Genomic DNA, 15,100 nt, shown 5'->3' on the forward strand with positions numbered 1-15,100 from the left:
TTGCTAAATAAGAAGGGATTCATAGAGGAGTTTATGCTACATAAAGAAAAATTCTGACCATAGCATGGTGGTGCATGGTTCATAATCCCAGCAGTGGGAAGATGAAACAGGAGGATCATAAAATTAAGATCAGCCTGAATTACATAATTAAAATCAAAGCACATGCCTGGAGAAAGAGACAGAAAGAGGAGGAGAAGGAAGGAAGGAGGATGGAAAAGAAAAAGAAAGAGATAAAAGAAAATTTAATCTCCATGCATCTTTAGATGGTCAAATATAGCTTAATGGGTAATATAATGTCATATAAACAACAATGAATAATCAGAAGTGCCGAACTGGAAACCGGTTCAACATTATAATTCTAATTATCTACAGGATCCTTGATGAATCATATCCTATATTTAAGCCTCCATTCCCTTGCCTTGTATCTGTAACTGAGATGGGAAAAGGAATGATTAAACTTTTTCATAATGTAGTAAAGGTTAAGTAATAGCCAGTGACAAGGGAGAAGGGATGGAAAGGTCATGGCAGTAGAGGGGAAGGGGCATGAATATAAAATGCCTAGGTCCCCTAAACATCTTCAGCAGCTTTCAAACCAAGAACTCCAGGTTCTGCGTACTACACATAGATTTCTCCACATATGTCCATATGTTCCTCTCTTTGACAATGGAAGGAGGGCTATAGATGCATTTCTTTCCATTAGGCTTTGTATATGATAATTTATGGTGTCAGAAAAATACTGTCACCCCATTATTGTGTAACTCTATTTAAACTATTTATATAAATATGTGTATATGCAAATGTTTTAGGAAGCTTTTACAGCAGTAGCTTTCCATATGGCTTTTTAAAAAGTTTAGTGTTAATTTTTCCTCCCCATACTAAGTCCTCTACCCTTCTGTCCCAGCCCATATCACATATAATATTTCTTGCTTTGTTCCTCATTCCCCCTTTATATCACCTACACCCTACCTCCCCTCTATTGAAAGCTCACCCAATCAGTCCAGTGTTGGGTTCCTGAATAATATAGGTATTCCTATTTAAACACATGTGTCTGAAGATTCAAAGTTAGCACCTTCGTACGAGCAAGAGCACTCACTGTTTGCCTTTCTGGGTCTGGGCTACCTCACTCAGAATACTTCTAGCACCATCCATTTACCCGTAAATTTCATTTTTCTTCACAGCTAAAAAGCATTCCATTTTGTAAATGTAAGACATCTAGGCTGTTTCCATTCCCTGGCCATTGTGAATAGAGCAGCAATAAACATGAATAATCAGGTGACTCTGTAGTAGGATATAAAATCCTTTGGGTTATGCCCAAGAGCTGTATAGCTGGAACATGCGGCAGATCTATTTTCAGTGTTTTGAAGAAGATCCACACTGATTTCCATAGTGGTTGTACCAGTTTACACTCCCACCATCAGTGAATAAGTGTTTCCTTTCTCCATATTTATGCCAGAATCTGTTGTCGTTTTGTTCCTGTTGAACTTAGCCATTCTGATTGGGCAAAGATGAAATCTCAGAGTAGTTTTAATTTGAATTTCCTTGATACTTAAGGTCACTGAACATTAAACACAAAATATTTATGAATCATTTGCATTTCTCCTTTTGAGAACTATCTGTTTAACTCCAAGCCTCAATTTTTAATAGGATTGTTTTCTTGGTGTTCAGGGTTCTTTTTTTCTTTAAGTTCTTTGTACAGTCTAGATGATAACCCTCTGTCAGATGCATAGGGAACTGCCCAAAGTGACTCCATTTTACACTAGCTTTAGCTAACATCAGCTTATGCTTTGTTCTTCCCAGACCCTGCTATCCACATCCTGATAAGCAGAGCCTTCTAATGTACCTGAAGTTTGGGGAGATCCATGTTTTACAAAATGAAACAAATTACTTAATCAACTCAAGCTTTTGAAACCTTTGTTTCTTGGCCTACTCTGGTGTGATGTAATTGCTTGGGGATTTAGAATCTCTATCCTGTTTACTTTGGGGTCCAGAATCTTTTCCTGGTGTGAGTTTGCTCTAGAGCACTGACAAATAAAGGACTTTTAATCTGACCTCACTGAGTGACACTTTGTTTTGTCTCTGGTGTGGAAAACACATAGCTGGTAAAGATTTTTTTTTTCTCAGTTCTGTAGATTGTCTCTTTACTTGCATGATGGTGTCTGTTTTAGTTAGGGTTTCTATTGCTAAGACATAACACCATGATCAAAAAGCAACTTGGGGAGGAAAGGGTTTATTTGGCTTATACATCCACAGCACTGTTCATTATTGAAGGAAGCCAGGGCAGGAACTCAAACAGGACAGCATCCAGGAGGCAGGAGCTGATGCAGAGGCCATGAAGGGGTGTTGTTCACTGTCTTGCTCCCCGTAGCTTGCTCAGCCTACTTTCTTACAGAACCTAAAACCACACCAGTCTAGGAGTAGCACCATCCACAATGGGCTGGGCCCTCCCCCATCAATCACTATGCCTTACAGCTGTATCTTACGGGGGAATTTTCTCATTTAAGGTTCCCTCATTTCAGATAGCTCTAGGTTGTGTGTCAAGTTGACAGCAGTCTAGGCAGCACAGTGTCCTTCACTATACAGAAGCTCTTTTGTTTCATGCAATTCTATTAGTGAATTGTTAGTCTTAATGCCTGTGCTGCTGGGTCCTCTTCAGAAAGTCCTTTCTAATGCCTATAAGGTGAAGGCTATAACCTATGTGTTTTCTCCTCTTACGGATGCAGGCTACTGGGTCTTATGTTGAGGACTTTAATCCATTTGGAGTGGAGTTTTGTGAAGGGTGAGAGACAAGGATTTAGTTTCATTCTTTTATATGTAGTAACCCAGTTTAATAAGCACCATTTGTTGAACATGCTGCCTTGCCTGAAATGTGTGCTTTTTTTTTGGCTCCTTTGTAAAAAGAAAAAAATCAAGTGACTATAGGAATGCTGGCTGATTTGTGCATCTTCAATTATATTCCATGGATCACTGTGTCTATTTTATGCCAATACCATGCTGGTTTTGTTATTATGGTTCTGTAGTTACAATTTAAAATCAGAGAAGGCGATACCTCTAGCAGTGTTTTTACTGTTCAAAATTGTTTTTGCTATCCTTCATTTTTGTGTGTTTCCATATAAATTTTAAGATTTTTTTCAATTTTTATGAAAAATTGCATTGGAATTTTGAAGAGGATTTTATTGAAGTTGTACATTGCTTTAGATAGGATGGGCATTTCCACACTATTGATTCTATGGGTCTGTGAACAAGGAAGTTCTTTCTATTTTTTGGCATCTCCTTCAGTTTCTTTCTTTAAAGTTTTTTTCACTTCCTTTTTAGAATTACCCCTCCAATTTTTTGAGGCTATTGTAAATGGAATTATTTCCCTGATTTCATTCTTGATATATTGTAAATAGGAAGACCATTAATTTTTGAGTCAATTTTGTATGCTGTTTCTTTGATAAATATGTTTAACAGTTGTAGTTTTCTGGTGGAACCCTCGTGTTCTTCTGTGTATAGTAGCAACTACACAGAAAGATATTTTGACTTCTTCCTTTTCTATTTGTATACTCTTTATCTCCTTTTGTATTCTTGTTCTGAAATTCCAAGCACTATATCAAACAAGGGTGAAGAGGGTAGACAGTTGTCTTATTCCTGATTTTAGTGGAAATACTTTATTTTTCTCTATCATGATATAGGTTGTGGGCTTGTTGAATATTGCCATTATTACCGTGAGATATGCTCCCTTTATCCCTAGATTCACCAAGACTTTCATTATAAAGGGATACTGGATTTTGTCAAAGGACCTTTTTGGTGCCTAATAGATGAGCATGTTATTTCTGTCCCTGAGTCTATGTGATAGATTACTTAATTGATTTATATATGTTGAACCATCCCCAAGTCTTTGGGATAAAGCCAACTTGGTCATTATAGGCCACTGTCATTGCTTCTGGTTACCATCCAGAAATTGTTGAGGATACCACATACTTGATTCATAGAACATTGAAAGAAATAAAGCTAGTACTGACTCAAAGACTCATCCCTACTGGCTAGCTCTTATAGTATTGGAAGGTTATATGCATGCTTCTGGGGCAGGCGGAATGAAATAATCCATCTTACCCAGCTGTAAACTCTGGCGACTACATTTAAACCAATCTGGCAAGATATGCCCATTGAAGCAAGAGTGGCAGAAATATTATGGTGATAACCAGTTATTATCTGATTGAATTTAAGTTCCACAAGACTAAACTCATAACTGTTGTCATTAAAGGGGCCCAGAACCTAAGACTAGGTAGGATTTAAGCCCTAGGGGAAAATCTGGTACTATTATTCTGTTAAATGAGCAAACTAACTCCTTAAGATTTATAGTGATGCCCATATACTAGTGCATCTCTTAATTCTTGTGTGTGTGTGTGTGTTGACATATTTGCCTGTCAGTATCAGCATGTACTTTTGTATGGAAGGATGCATAAAGGCCAGAGGTAGACATTAGGTGTGTGTGTTTCCTCAATTGCTCCCATCGTTTTTTTTTTGTTTGTTTGTTTTTTTGTTTTTTGTTTTTTTTTGTTTTTTTGTTTTTGTTTTGAGGATTATCTCTCAGTAAACCTGAAGGTCACTGATTTAGCTAGGCCTAAAGGTCACTGACTAGGCTGACTAGCCAACGAGTTTCAGAGATCCACCTATCTCCCTGGACCCCACAACTGGCCAAACCTGATAAGCCAGGATTTCAGACACATGGCACCATGCCCTGCTTTTTATATAGATTCTAGGGATTCAAACTTGGGTCCTTATGCTTGCTTGCACAGCAGGTGCGTTACTGAGTCATCTTGCCAGCCTCACGTAATCCTTTTATGTCCCAACTTCCCGGAAAGCAAGATACCAAAGAAATCTAGAACTGAAAACAGAACAAAGAACAAACAAGAAAAATTTATACAACTTTAAATATATATATATATATATATACACACACACATATATGTATATGTATACACACACACACATTTATTGGGTTTTCTTGGGGAGTGAGTTGGGGGCAGTACACATTCATGTGTATAGAGGGCAGAGAACAAGCTGCCAAACTCCAGTTGTTCATCTCATTTCACCATGTGGGTTCAAGTGATCAAACTCAGGTCATTCACTGCACACAGCAGTAAGCACCTTTTGCAGCTGAGTCCTCTTGCCTGCCAACTATTTACTTTTTGAATCAACCCATGCCTTGTAACACAGACCTCACCACTCATTACTAACAAGGTGTTTTGTGTCCTATATAAAAACTGCCCTAATGTATGCGCTCCCCAGGCCATGGCCCAATGTCAGAACAAAGATTCTTTTTCTTGCACAGCATCAAAGGAAAACAGACTGAAGGACTTGAAATTGGTCCCTCGCAGGGAAAACAAAAACCGACCACAGGTTATTTGGAAACACAATCATGTGCAAGCAAAATTTTCTCAGCTCCCAGGGAAACAAGCCCAGGAAAGCAGGTAAAGATTTCTACAGTAAGATATGGGCACTGATGTTCTCCATGATCTTATTCACCTAACCTGATCAATGGATGAGAAGGTACACTGACTATTGTGTTGCTCTTATAAATCCAAATTCTCACTTCAAAAAGAAATGAAACCAAGAACATATATGTACAAGAATAGAATTCTAAAAAATGGGGGAGACAGATTTAATTGGAGAGAAGACATATATCTAATAACTCCTTACAGAAACCAATGGCACATAGTTTCTCTTTTCATATACCTAGAATATCACAACTTAAAAAGCATTTTCACAAGACCCATTATACCCAGTTTACAAGAAGGAAGCCTGAGCCTTGAAGATGCATAGGAAGATGATTAAGTTGTTCACCTAATGACAGAACTGAAGCAAGAATTTTGGTTTCTCAGATTCTCCACGCTTTTTTTATTTTAGCATGCTAACAAGTGTCTAGCTTGAACAGAACCACACAAAATACCCTTGATTATTCATCTTCGGACTTGAACATTAACAAAAAAATGAGATATTCAGGTAGGAAATGGAGATTTCTCACTATGCCGGTCATCAGTTTAGCTTGATGATGTACAAAATTATCCATTTGATATGCCGTTTGAAGGAAGTCTTCTTTATTATACTTTCTTTTTATTATGTGCCACTTAACCTAGGTATCCATTTCTAAGATACTGAATCTAAGCTTTTAGTGAGTCTCAATAAATTGGGCAACTATTCTGCAATATACATATACATATACACATACATACATATATATGTAGCATCCCAGGAAGCTGTCCATTCACAAGCCTACTTTAAAGGTACTAAAGTACTATGTCTATGTGCTACCTAGACCTAAACTAGACTCTAGATAGTGCTTCAGAGACAAACAAAAAATAAAGACCAATCACCCATCATCACTTATCATACCAGTAGCAATTCCTAACCCAGGCAGTATTGGCTTTCATAATACCATTCTACCACCAACTAAACTGAGTACAAAAGAACAGACATAATTAATTCTAATTTTTGAGATCTACTAAAAAAGAACCTTTGTAATTCATCATGGGATTCCTCAACAATAGCACAATGGTACTATAAATTTAAACACAATCATAAATATTCATGATAATTAAAATGTCTATCTTGGAGCTAATAAAACTATCAATCATCAAATAGCTTAACATCATTTCTTTAACTAACAACAGCATTGTAGCTGACATCTACATTTCCATGGTATTCCCCAAGTGTCCCAACAGTGATGCTGAACCCATTTGACTCTACTTAAAACAACAAAAGAGATCACAAAGGCAATAAAATGTTAGTGTTGAGTACAATTTGAAGCAGACATGGGATACTACTTTAAATATTCAAGGGATAAACACTGATATTATAGAAAACACTAGAGTTCTGTTATAGTTTATGCTCTGTCATTAACATTGCAGATTTGTATACTATTCACTCTAAGCTTGTACTTTTGTTATTGAGAAAGTAGAAATTAGTCACATGTTACTAATATGAATTGAGATACATTCTACATATTCAATAAATATATTTTAAAACACAAATAATAAAGCATTATTAATTTTATAGTGATATTATTGGATATTCTACAATATTTTGAATATACTGGAATATATGACATTTAATTTCACTTGTAACTTTTTACTTTTTCTTGTGACTACTTTTCAACTATATCTGTGTATTTTATTACATTATATTTTCTAGTAGAAACATAATAAATAACATTTTTACACACCAACTCCAACATAAAAGCATCTAGAGCGATGATTCTCAACATTCCTAATGCTGTGACTTTCTAATACAGTTCCTCATGTTGTGGTGACCCCAATCATAAAATTATTTTCACTGTTACTTCATAACTGTAATTTTGTTACTTTTATGAATCGTGATGTAAATACCTGATATTCAACCTCCAAAGGGGTCAAAACCCACAGGTTTAGAACCACTGATCTAGGTGTTCTTTAAAAAAAATTATAATTTTATTATCTTTAAAGAGTTTTATTAAGCTAGCTTGCATTTGAGTGGAGCATTCCCTTCTTTTTAAAGTTGTTTCTTTTATTTAGCATATAAAGTAACAGGTATCATTATAGAATTTTCATACATACCTTGTTCTCATAGTCACTCCTCTTCCAAGCCTCTCTTCTACTCTCTGCCCCAATATATATTCTTCTACTTCCATGTCACATGTATTCTACTACCTTGTTTTTCTTTTCAAAGTCCCCTTAAGAGCTCTTCTTCCTCTTCCATGGTCCCTTTTCTAGTTTCAGGAACTACACACATTCCCATTTATCTGAGTGTGGTTTATTTCACTTAACATAATGCTTCCTAGTCCTATCCATTTTCCTGCAAATTTCATTCTTATTTACAGTTAAATAAAATCTCATTCTGCAAATGCTTTCTTCCCATTTTCTTTATGGCTTCTGCTGTTGATAGACACTAAGGCTGGTTCTGTATTTTTAGCTCTTATGAATAGTGCAGCACACAACAGTGATGTGAATGTGCACATATCTTTGCGGTAGAAATGAGAGTGCTTTTGGAATCATGGCAGCTAATCTTCCACTATGAAAATATACTTTCAGGGGTGTACATGAGGATGTCTTCAAAAAAGTTCATGCGAGAAGAGGATATCCCCTCGCCCCGAATGTAAGCAGCACCGTGATACAGGCTAGGCTCTTGGACTGAATACAAAAGAGAAAGTTAAGTTAGCTTCAGCATTAACCTTTCTCTGCTTCCTGTCTGGTGACAATAGTTGTCTCAAGCTTCTGTTGCTATGCTGCCACAATTTTCAACCGAAACAGAACTAGAGTCACCAGGGAAGAGGGGGATCTCAGCTTAAGAATTTCCTAGATGAGATTGGGATGTAGTGTTGTCTGTGAGGTATCTTATTAATCGCTAATTGATGTGGTGGGGGGACTGGCTCGCTGTGGGTGATGTCATCACTAGACCATCGGGCCTGAGCTACATAAGACGACAAGCTGAGCAAGCCCATAAGAAGCATTCTTTCATGATCTCTGCTTCAGTTCTTGCCTCCAAGTTCTGGCCATGAGCTTTTGTCCAGGCTTTTCTCAATGATGGCCTAACACTTATAAGATAAAATATCCTCCTTGATGTATTTTGGTGTGGTGTTTATCACAGCAACAGAATGCAAATGAAAACATATGCCTTCCTTGTCGTGATGGATTATATCCCCTCAAACTATAAGCCTAAACAAACCAACTCCTGTTGCTTCTTGTCAGTTATTTGATCACAGCTATAAAAACTAACACAGGTACATACCCAGGATTTGATAGCAGTTCTCTGTTTCATTTTCAAGAAACATTAATACTCATTTCCATAGGGACTACACAAAGTCACACTACCAATCAGCATAAAGTTTTTCTTTCTCACATTCTTACCAGCATTTGTTGGTTTTTTTTTTTTTGTTGTTGTTGTTGTTGTTGCTAGTGATGGTAATGGTGGTGATGGTGGTGGTGGTAGTGGTGGTAAGTGATGTTAGTCATTCTGATTGTGGTGAGATTATATTTTAAAGTAGTCTTAGTAATGATTTACATTTTCCTGATGGTTGAAAATGTTGAACATTTGGAAAAATTATTTATTGATCATTTATTTCATGTCTTCTTTGGAAAACTGTCTATTCAGATGATTATATAATAAATGAGGGGGTGGCAATTCATTTAAATTCTGGGTTTTATTAATCTGTTCCTTTGTGATTCTATACAAAATGGCTACTGGGGATATGTGCCTGAAATCCCACTCATTTTAGCTGTGGTCTTAAAACCATCAGTGTGTGTTCATGGTCATTCTCTAAACTTTGACCCTGACACTAACTTCCCCAAGCCACCCTGGTGTGTTCAATGTTCCTTCTCATCCTATGGTCTGTCTCCCTGGAAACAAAACATATTAATATTTCAGTGTGGTTTAATCATTCTTTTAAAACAGAGAGGGTGGTCAGCAGAAGAAGCACAAGCTCTGTGTGCATAGCGATCCACATTCATTCCTAAGTCTTGTGGTTATTGATGGCTTCATTTCAAATACCCTAGGGACTGACTCGTCAACCAATAAAGCTGGACTGGAACACAGATAACATTTCAAGGTGTTAACAAAATAAGCCATATAAGTAGAGAATGAAGAATTAGATATTTCATTTGAAAACACTCGGCATAGGAGCTAAGAGGTGATTTTATCTATTTCCCTACTTCAGGGTGCTGCCAACACCTAAATCCTATCAATCAGTTCACTGTGCTTTATAAGTTGATAGCCCCTGCAGGATAGGTTTCTCTTTCAACTAATATGTCCAGTATTGATATAGGGTAAAAATGATCACAGCTATACTTATGATGAAAACTAAAATGTAAATAGTCATTTTTCAAGTAGTTTATACTTGTCAAACTGTGCTAAATCTTTATTAGCATGTGTTAGCTCATTAAATTCTTAGAGAAAGTCTGTTGTGGTCCCTATGTTTCAGTGAAAACCTTGCCAAAAAATAAATAAAAAGTAAAAAACATATTGGTAGGAACTAGTAAAGTTGCAATTCAAGTTAACTTCAGCGCTTTGCTCCTTCCTTTCAAAATACATGCCATAAGGCCAACCTTTAGGCAATTTGAGCTCCAAAAGCCCAAGCCCCTCTAACCTTTTGTTTGAGACCCAGAATACTTAAATCTTATCTTAGAGGAAACACCAACAATAAAGATGGTGATATAGCTTGCCATGTGAGGCCCTGGGTTCCTCAGTACTAAAAAAAAGTAAAGACCTCCTATTATATGAAGTGAAGTAAAGCATAACCCTGGCAATGCCGAAGCATGCATGGGCAGCCCATTTATACTGGGTTTTGAGATCTGAGTTGATGAGGATGATTGACCAGGTCTCTTCCTCAAGGAACAGGTTCCACCAAGACACGAACTTGGATTGCTGGATTCAGAGTCCAGTGTGTTAATCATTAAACCACAGGAGCTGGTGCAGGAGAGATGGCTCAGCCATTAAAGGCTAGACTTCCATTATATGCATGTACAAAATTCTCAAAAAAAAATCTTTTTAAAAATATAAAAGAGGAACACGGCATTCCAGAAGGAACTAATAGAAAGATATAGGTTATAGAAAGGGTGGCCATAACACACCCTCATAACTCTTTGCTATCTGTCTTCCCATAAAGAATTTTTTATAGTCTCTTTTCCGTTGTGCTCCAGTGCCCCCCCCCAAAAAAAAAGATTGTCAAGACCATTTTGCAGATGGAAGAATCTGGCCCTTCCAATACTCAAAGAACAAATTCAAACTAACAACCTCAAGGAAAGCCAAGATCTAGAACATATGGTCAGTTATAATCACTAATAGCAACCTATTAAAAGGTGACCTAGTGGAAACAGAGACCTTACAGAACAACGGTATTAATGTCCAGGTTCTTTATGGTAAAACATCAAACAATCCATAGCCTTCCAAGTCTTTACAGGTTTCCTGTTTCCATACATAGCATGTCTTAGATACCAGACATTTGACTTTGCTATAAGAAGTGAGACCTGAGATTAGTAAGCTTCAGCCCCTTGAGAACAGGGAGGACACACTCTGATATTAACAGCTGAAGACTGTACCAGTCCATAATGGTGTTCATACTTCTTCCAAGGAGAGAAACAAAGAAAACAGGAAAGAAGAATAGTTGATATAAGGAGAAAAAGAAGAGAATAAGCAAAAATGAAGAGTGGAAGAGATAAGAAGGATCTAGAAGAAGAAAGGATCAAGAGGGGGATATAGAAAATAAAGTAGGTGGAAAAAGAAAGGTGAAAAAATCACAGCTACATAGAGGTTTGGGTGAAAAGACTTCAAAACTATCCAAGCCAAATCTAGAAAGATAAAGATCAAATAAAGGAAGTGACTTAGAAAAAGGTGAGCAGCAGAGAATGAACCAAAATAAACAAGAGATAGAAGAGAGGTCAAAAGATTAGAAAGGCAGAGATTTAAGAAAAAGGTAGGAGTGAAGCGGAAGAAGGAGATGAAAAGACAGAGAGGGAGAAAGAGAAAAAGAAATGAAAAGACAAGGAGAGAAAGGAATAGAGCAAGAGTGTGGGTCGGGAAAGCTGGGTTAGGCAGCCAATGAGAGAAGAGCAGAGTGAAGGTTGGCACTCACCCTCACAAAGCTGGCCGGAAACCATCCCTCCTCATCGTCGATCTGGCCCCACCACCAATCCTTGTTGGAAGCATCCAAGACTTTGATGACGTCGCCAGCTTTAAATGCCAACTCCCGGTTGGCCATGGTGACGTGATCCCATACTGCCTCAGCACTAACGATGGAATCTCCAGTGATCAGCTTAGGAGACAAAATGAGAATGTGTTCAGTCCATACATCTGACTAATCTACTTGAGCATTCCCTCACCCCAAATGCTCTACTTTTAATGGAAATGCTTACATGTTCCGGTGGTGAGATGTGGCGGTAAGGGGAAATGACACCAACATGCAAGCTATATTGGACTACAAGACAAACAATGCTGTCATTTCTCGATTAGCCAGTGCATGGAATAATCTAGCATATGAATATGGACAAAGCATCATGCTTTCATCTATTTTCATGAACTCTTCTTCCCAACATGAATACAAACAAACAAACAAAGCTCTATCCATATCTCCTTGGTGCTTTAAAGCAGCCCTGGATCTTTAGAAAGGCTAGCATCAATGACTAAAATAAAGTGCAGACATATTTGTTTTCAGTTCTTCATGTTCCTTTCCCTTTCCCTTACTCCTTGAAACTGACCAATTGAGAGTTGGTAGCATACTATTTAACTCAACCATATGCCTTATAAGAGAGTATAGCATTCTGCTGGGCGGTGGTGGTGAACGCCTTTAATCCCAGCACTCGGGAGGCAGAGGCAGGTGGATCTCTGAGTTCGAGACCAGCCTGGTCTACAAGAGCTAGTTCCAGGACAGGCTCCAAAACCACAGAGAAACCCTGTCTCAAAAAAACCAAAAAAAAAAAAAAAAAAAAAAAGAGTATAGCATTCTTCAAACACAACCGACCCCAGTCCTATAGTTCCTACTCTCACCCATGCTCGATTCCATTTAGGTGCTGTGCACGATGAACTCAACTGTGGCTTAGATGCATAAAAAAATTGTTCGGCTGGCCTGTGGTTTAGCTAGGGAGTCTGTGTTGGCTTCATTTGATAGATTAAAAAGAAACTGATAATGAAGAACTGAGGTCAGAAACTAAAGATCACTCAGTAAGGCAGAGGGTATGCAGAGTCCTTGATCTTAACCTGGGTGACTGAATTTCATAGAAATCACTACTGGGCTCCACACACCAGAGAGCAAACATCTATCCATTACCACATGCACATGAACAAAAACACATATAGTCATGACACTCATTTAAGCACGCAGATAAGGATGGAGTGGGAGTTAGGCCACCTCTCCTTGGCTACTGACCACAGTTTCGTGTTTACTTTTCCCTGAACGCTTCCACCTTGTACCTATTGGTCTCCCCAGCATTTGTAGAGGCACATTTTGGAATTAGAGAACATATGGTCTGCCTGGCAAAAAGACTCAAACACTCTCTCTCCATACTCAATTACGGAACATGCCAATTTATAAATAAGTTTTTCCATGAGCCTATTTGAAGAAGAAACGTCTGCCTGAGGAAATCATAGTTCCATAATCCCAAAGATAAAACATTTCAAAGACAGCAGAACTGTCATCTGAAGAATATTTAGCCTCTCCAACAGACCGATCATATAATACATTGTCCAGAGAATGAATGCTACAGTCCAATCAGAAAATGAATATGCAGAACACTGCACACATATGAACACATGCATATGAATATACACTGCTTTATGACTTGGTTAAGGTATACTAATCGCCTAGGCCATGTTAAGACATACTTCTTTGCTCAGGAGTCTAACCTCTATGCTCTCCACAGAAAGCTAGGCATGGGAAAATCTCAGTATGGAAATATCTAACAGGATCTTTTGGAATGTATTTTAAATACCTTGTGCTTCACTGTTCACAAAAGGTTTCCTCACCCAGCATAATGCACAGTCTGTACTAAAAAAGCTGTGTTTCACTATTGGCCATATTTTAAAAATGAGAAGACTGAGGTTCCGTGAAATAAACTTGTCTTTCAGCCAGTAACAATGAATAAATTACCAAAACAGGTCTTTAGGCCTCAGAAGCATCAAACCATCCTACTAATATGGGCTCACTTATACTAAACTTACAAGAATGTTATCATAAAAACAGATGGCCTTAAGGAACTCTGAGGAAGGAGATTCTAATCTCCTCTCTAACAAGATTCATTTTTATGTTGATCTTGTTTTCTTCCAAAGAAAAATAATCAATTTCTGCTAGTTCTGGTCTCAGTGAAGAAAGAGAATTGCTAATCACTGGTTTTTATAGTTTGAATGTGGGATGCCCCACACAGGTTCATGTGTTTTAGAACTTTATCTCAGTTGACGGTGCTGTTTTAAGGAATTTATAGAATATTTCGGACATCAGACCTAGATGAAGGTTACAGGTCACTTGAGGCAGACCATGAAAATTAAACACACTTCTAATGAAAACCCAAGCTCTCCATGTACTGATCTGCCAAGATAAGAACAAACTGTTATATGCTCCTGCTGCTATAGAGACAACCCAGCATCCATGCCTTCTTTGCCAAGATAGACTATATCCTTTAAAACCATGCACCAAAATAATTTTCTCCCTTACTTTGTTTCTGTCAAGTATTACATCAAAGTGATGTGAAAAGTAGTCTCAGTAAAATAAATATTTATAGATAAGGACTAAAGATGAGTGCAAACTGAGTGTTGCTAAATTAGCACAATAAACCCAGATAGACCAAATCTAGAGGACCATGAGTGTTTATGGTTTGAACTATCTTCCCAGATTCTGATCAAGTGTCTACAGTTTGTTAGCTTTGAATATCAGCCCTCTGTTCAGGACACCATCTATAAAAACAAAATTCAAATGCAGATATAGCCTTTCCCTGGAGAATCTACTTTGAACTTATAAGCTATGCTATGTGGTTCTATACTCCTACTTGCTGCATGAGTTATAAAACCCTGAGCCAAGAGCTGGCTGTTGTGTATGCAGAGGTATCATGAATATAATGAATTCAGAGGGTCTTCAAGCTATAAGAAGCTTCTAAGCACGTTTACCATAAATACCTGTCAGAGTAAAAGAATGCTCTTCTCCCATCTTCTGGGTTTTTTAATAAAAGTAAATTAAATTTGAGCTAAAAACTGGTCATATGTATTCATTTTATGGACAGAATTAAATTTTAATTTGCTACAAGGTTTTCATACATTTACGTACCCCACACATTCATTTTTCATCCAGCATGCATTCAATGACCTGCTGTGTGCACAGATCTGCTCACTGCGGTTATTCATGCTTAAAGATCAAAAAGCCTTTCAAACAACATGAAAATCTACTTTTGATTCTGAACTTTGTTACTTTAGAAAATAGTAGTGATGATATAAGGTGAAAAATGGAAAAATCAAAGGAACAAAACAAAGTGGAGCTGTCAGCATGCAACAGAAATACAGAGGAGCACAATTTTACAAAAGCCAAACGCAAGAGACTCCAACTATGCAACCTTGGACTTCAGTTTCTTCATCTATGAAACAGGATAAAGTCTGCTTCAAAAGGCAA

The 15,100-nt window shown here is 37.5% G+C and overlaps 1 protein-coding gene across 12 annotated transcripts in view; it reads right to left on the reverse strand.

The window, feature by feature from the left end:
- Positions 1-15,100, reverse strand: part of Arhgef9 (Cdc42 guanine nucleotide exchange factor 9) — a 308,119-nt gene that overhangs the window by 87,931 nt on the left and 205,088 nt on the right. For 9 of the 12 annotated variants that reach the window (XM_057759313.1, XM_057759302.1, XM_057759306.1 and 6 more), the window contains one exon: positions 11,585-11,764. The exons of 2 other annotated variants lie outside the window; for them this stretch is intronic. In XM_057759313.1, the coding sequence (XP_057615296.1) occupies positions 11,585-11,710 (126 nt within the window). In that variant the 5' untranslated portion in view covers positions 11,711-11,764. Of the gene's footprint in view, positions 1-11,584; positions 11,765-11,864; positions 11,882-15,100 lie in introns of those variants that run through there. One more of the 12 variants, XM_057759310.1, reaches the window with a different exon arrangement.

The sequence above is a fragment of the Chionomys nivalis genome, chromosome X, assembly GCF_950005125.1.
Source record: "Chionomys nivalis chromosome X, mChiNiv1.1, whole genome shotgun sequence".
Lineage (NCBI taxonomy): Eukaryota > Metazoa > Chordata > Mammalia > Rodentia > Cricetidae > Chionomys > Chionomys nivalis.